Raw genomic sequence first — 5,261 nt, 5'->3', positions numbered from 1 at the left:
CCGTTGATGTATGGTTTGTTAGGATAGGACAATATTTTAAAATATTTAAACTATTTGAAAATCTGGAATCTGAGGGTGCAAAAAAATCTAAATATTGAGAAAATCATCTTTAAAGTTGTTCAAATAAAGTTCTTAGCAATGCATATTACTAATCAAAGATTAAGTTCTGATATATTTACAGTAGGACATTTACAAAATATCTTCATGGAACATGATCTTTACTTAATATCCTAATGATTTTGACCCATACAATGTATTGTTGGCTATTGCTACAAATATCCCCCAGCGACTTCAGACTGCTTTTGTGCTGCAGGGTCTCTCATGCATCACTGTATATATCTCTGAATAGTCCCCGTCTCGTGTTGCAGGTGGTTTCGGCTTCCAGAGCTCCAGCAGCATCATTTATCCTGCCAGGTAAACATCATCTTGTAGTGTGCATGTGTGTTCTGCTCTCTTTTGAGACCCCTTAAACTATAACATAAGCCTTTTCAGCTGTTAGTCTGCTGGTGAAATGCAGGCCACCCGAGATACACTAGAAAATGATGGATAAAATGCACCAACAGCACCCACTGTAGCGTGTTGCTGCTAAATAGATTTATTTCTGATTGGACCAAAATATATATATATATATATATATATATATATATGCTTTTATGTATGAAAGTGCGTTTCTGTATTTTGTTAACAGTAGCTCTCTTTTTCCAGCCTTGGTCTGTATACTTCAAATAATATTTTAATTTTTCAGACTTGTTGAGGACATGTAATAGTTGCCATGTTCTTATATATCGTGATAAGTCATGCTGTGTATATATTATGCATACCTAGTTTAATGTGCTGTTACAGTAATGTACCACAGACGTCACTCTCCAGACCGCCGTGGCCTGAACTACCTGCATTTGATCCTGAAGAAGAGGAAAGACGGCATCAAGGCAAGTGTTTGGCTGATCTGAGCTCAGCTGTGAACACTAAAAATGTGTGAAAATTGATGTACTTGACACCTGGTTGCTAACTTTCTCAAAAAGCATTTATATTCAGACGAGCAGTGATGATTTTGACATGCCATAAATATAGTGAAATTGGCTCCTAGTTGAATAACTGCAGTGAAAACCAATTAACGCGGACCACTTTATATAAAAGCATGCCTTAAATTCTGAAATTGCATTACAAAAGTCTTAAATATTGTTAAAAATCTTAATTATGGAATTTGGGGACAAGAACAGTTTGAGATGCTTGTAAACTAAAGCTTTTGCAAAATTATCTTTTTATATATCTATCTTTATATCTATATATATATATATACATATACAGTGGGTACGGAAAGTATTCAGACCCCCTTAAATTTTTCACTCTTTATATATATAATGTAAACAAAAACTTTTATTTTGAATGCAACTAATCGCGATTAATCGTTTGACGGCACTAATTTTGATTAATTTTAGCATTTGAAGGTCTTGCATTTTATTCCGTCTTTCTGTAAATACCCTGAAAGCAGAACGAGAGAGTTTTGCTGATTTTGAGTCGGCTGTTCTTGTGATTTAATGCCGTCTCTCACAGCGGTCGTGCAGAAGGTGAACGGGCTGATTGAGAAGCGAGAGTGCGGGCGCTTGTTTGCTGTGGTTCATTTCGCCAGCCGTCAGTGGAAAGTGACCGATGAAGACCTGATCCTCATCGAAAACCACATTGATGCGGCGTGTGGCGACAGCATAAGAATGGAGAAGGTTTTCTCATCCACTCAAACATTCAGATTCACACAGACTGCAGATGCAAAGACTCGGGATGGGATTTCCGTGTTTTCTGACCTCAGTGGGATGATCCATGTAAATGTTTTTGGGTCATCGTCGTTATCCAAATGGCCAGCTGGGTCCTTAAACTATTTTAAGGCCATTCCACCATTTAAAGGCACGATATGTATGATTTTTAGGGCTTCAATGAATCCTTGATTCTATTTGAGTATTTGATTTTTTAAAATCCTCGTTTGCATTTTGGCCGTGTCGAGGAATCTGCAAAATACCGGAAGTGGTGCGTTCCACAAATGTGACCCTGGAGCACAAAACCAGTCATAAGTGTCAATTTTTCGAAATAAATAAGCTTTCCATTGATGTATGGTTTGTTAGGATCGGACAATATTTGGCCAAGATACAACTATTTGAAAATCTGGAATCTGAGGGTGCAAAAAAATCTAAATATTGAGAAAATCATCTTTAAAGTTGTTCAAATGAAGTTCTTAGCAATGCATATTACTAATCAAAAATTAAGTTTTGATATATTTACGGTAGGAAATTTACTAAATATCTTCACGAGACATGATCTTAATATCCTAATGATTTTTGGCATAAAAGAAAAATCGATAATTGTGACCCATACAATGTATTGTTGGCTATTGCTACAAATATCCCCCAGCGACTTAACACTGCTTTTGTGCTGCAGGCTCACGTATTAAACCCATTTCAAAATCATATTAAAGCATCATGCTATTAAGAATTCACAAACGCAACTATTTAATTAAATAAATATATGCAGGTTTAATATATGCGCTTTAATTATTTACATGCGTGTAGGTTCACAGTAAATGCTGCTCCACACAAACTCTTATCATTTACATCTGAGGAGCTGCATCCCTGCATGTTGTTGTGAGTTTGGGTTTATTATAACGTTCATTTAATCAGATCTGTAAGGTAAACCCAGGAGAATACATCAATATATATTTTTAATATGCTAACTGTTCATCGCCATGTCAAAATAAAAGCTCAAACCCTCTCTCTGAGTTCACACGTTTTGATGTCCACATATTGAAGAAATTACAGTGGCTGTGGCTTTTCTATCATAAAGAAATAACCAAATATTGAAGATTAAGTGGACATTTGAATGAAATGTCAATATTAAATTACGCAGTAAAGTGTAAAACAATCGTAAGTCCGTTGGCGCCCTCTGCTGGCATTTGTTATAATGCGTAATGTACATTAGCTCTTGTTTATAATTAGTGCTGTCAAGCGATTAATCGCTATTAGTTGCATCCTAAATGAAAGTTTGTTTACAAATTATGTGTGTGTGTACTGTGTATAATTAAATACACACACATGCATGTATATATCTAAGAAAATTGTTATATTTGTATATTAAATATATTTATTATATAAATACGTGTGAATACATGTGCATATATTCCAAATATATATGTGTATGTGTGTATTTACATATACACAGTACACACATATATTGCATTTTAAAAATTTTTTTATTTTGAATGTGATTAATCGTTTGACAGCACTATTTATAATGCATTATGTATTTTAACAGTAATAAAAACAGCTTTTGATACTTTATTTGAACTAATTATTATTGCCTGTGTATTTTAAGTCATTTTGTTTTTGAGGTCACATGCCTGAAGATTATTCCAGTTACATATCATTCATTATTTGGCTGATACTGAGAAATAATTCAACAAATATACTGTGCGTAATTCAAGACGTTACGGTAAATGCACAAAAGATGGCGTTTTACAAGCAGCGCAACAAGTGCACGTTCTCCGTGGCATTAATCCTGAACTTAGTAGATGCATGTTTTTCCTGAATTCTGTTAGTTTGGTTACCTTCTATTTGCATGCAACACAAGATACATATTTGTATAGTAATCGAAGTTTTCATGCTAACGCTTCTTTGCAGGTGCTGTTAGTTGGAGGAAATGATTTCACTCTTGTTGGAAAACCACTTCTCAGGTAAGATGCAAATTAAATTCTAGTTTCACTAGTTTAAAACTAATGAGGTTTATACAGTCATAATTTAATCAAAATTGACGCACCATGGATGCAAGATTAACACATGTAATTGTTCAGTTTGTTAAGAAAAAAATGATATATAATAATTAGCAGTTTGCCATGGCACAATGTTGTATATTCTGTCATTTTATTTTCCTAATAAATAATCTTTGCTTTATTTTATGCACAAGTCTGATGATCACATACTTGCATTTAAATACCCAGAGTGCATTACTTAGTGGAAAATAAGACATTTGTGAGTTTTAGTGTTTAAATGCTCCGCATTTCCGTGCAAAACAAACCTCAAATGTGTGCAGAAATACACTTATAACAGACAATACAAAATTGTATTCTTGCTAGAAAATGAGTTTTACTGTAGGTACAGTGCTGTGAAACCGTGCTTTGCTCCCGTCTGGTTTGAGTTTGTGCACATTTATTAATGTATTATGCATGGGCTGATGTTATGATGGATTGTGGATTTATATAGATGTGGTAGAATGGACATAAAAGCTTGGTGCATCTACATTTAAAACATATATAAATTTTTTTGTTGTTGTTGGTTCATGAAAAGTCACTGTTATGCATTGATAGGTTTTAGTTGAATATCTGATGACACTTTATCTTTCAGTCAGTTATTCAGTTGTTCTCTGTGGTAATTGACTTATGTTATGTTATTATATTCCTGTAATGCTCAGCCGTGATTTAGTACAAGTTCACGCTACGGTGATTGAGAAGACCGAATCCTGGCCAATGGTTCACATGAGATTCTGGAAGAGACATCGATTCCAAAGAAAGAGAAGTATGAGGGACAATAAATCCAAAATAGATGTTTAGTCTTTCGTGGTTTGAATTTTTCATCAATGCATTAATTCAACTTTTTTCCCTCCGCAGTCATTATTCAGCCGCAGACCGTGTTACGGATCAACACCATTGACGTCTCACCGAAACTGCTTTGACCAGCTGACAACGTGGTGCAAGTTTCATGTTTGAGACCATGTAAATAAATAAAGTTTTCTGATATGCGTCTATCATTTTTGGCTTGAGCAGTGAGTCGCTGCGTATTATTGTGTATAACGGTCTGTTGTGTCACAGTAAATGTGTTTGTCTCATACAGATGGAACGAATCCTTGAGTCTGTTGAGCTATTAAGAAGTCCATGATCGTTAGTGACGGCAAAATGAAGTTTTGTGAAGCAGTGAACAGATGATCCTTCATCAGGCTAGATGCCATTTGAGTGCGTATAAATTGAGTCTGTGAGGAGCAGCTGTGAATTCTGCTTATTTTATCAGATAATGATAACTTGGTAACACAGATGAGGTTTTGGCACGTAAACTGCGACTCTATCTGGATGTTGTCGACTTATTAAAAAGACAAGTGTACATGCATTGAGCAAAACTGGCGCTTGGAGCGGATCTTCTGCGTGGTGACTAATTGAAACGCCTCTGATTGGCCGTCACGTTCATGTGCTCAACTCTGATTGACTAAAAGGCTTAGCAACAGCAGGGCTG

The 5,261-nt window shown here is 35.3% G+C and overlaps 1 protein-coding gene across 1 annotated transcript in view; it reads left to right on the top strand.

The window, feature by feature from the left end:
• Positions 1 to 5,261, top strand: part of mrpl21 (mitochondrial ribosomal protein L21) — an 11,297-nt gene extending 6,036 nt beyond the window's left edge. The window contains exons 2-7 of the mRNA XM_016251510.1: positions 350 to 414; positions 844 to 929; positions 1,555 to 1,718; positions 3,663 to 3,715; positions 4,450 to 4,553; positions 4,646 to 5,261. Coding sequence (XP_016106996.1) covers positions 350 to 414; positions 844 to 929; positions 1,555 to 1,718; positions 3,663 to 3,715; positions 4,450 to 4,553; positions 4,646 to 4,710 — 537 coding nt within the window. The 3' untranslated portion in view covers positions 4,711 to 5,261. The remainder of the gene's footprint in view (positions 1 to 349; positions 415 to 843; positions 930 to 1,554; positions 1,719 to 3,662; positions 3,716 to 4,449; positions 4,554 to 4,645) is intronic.

Source organism: Sinocyclocheilus grahami, unplaced genomic scaffold (assembly GCF_001515645.1).
Source record: "Sinocyclocheilus grahami isolate Dianchi unplaced genomic scaffold, SAMN03320097.WGS_v1.1 scaffold1049.1, whole genome shotgun sequence".
Taxonomy (NCBI): domain Eukaryota; kingdom Metazoa; phylum Chordata; class Actinopteri; order Cypriniformes; family Cyprinidae; genus Sinocyclocheilus; species Sinocyclocheilus grahami.
The sequence above is the reverse complement of the archived record's forward strand: the minus strand, read 5'-3'. Positions and strand labels throughout refer to the sequence as shown.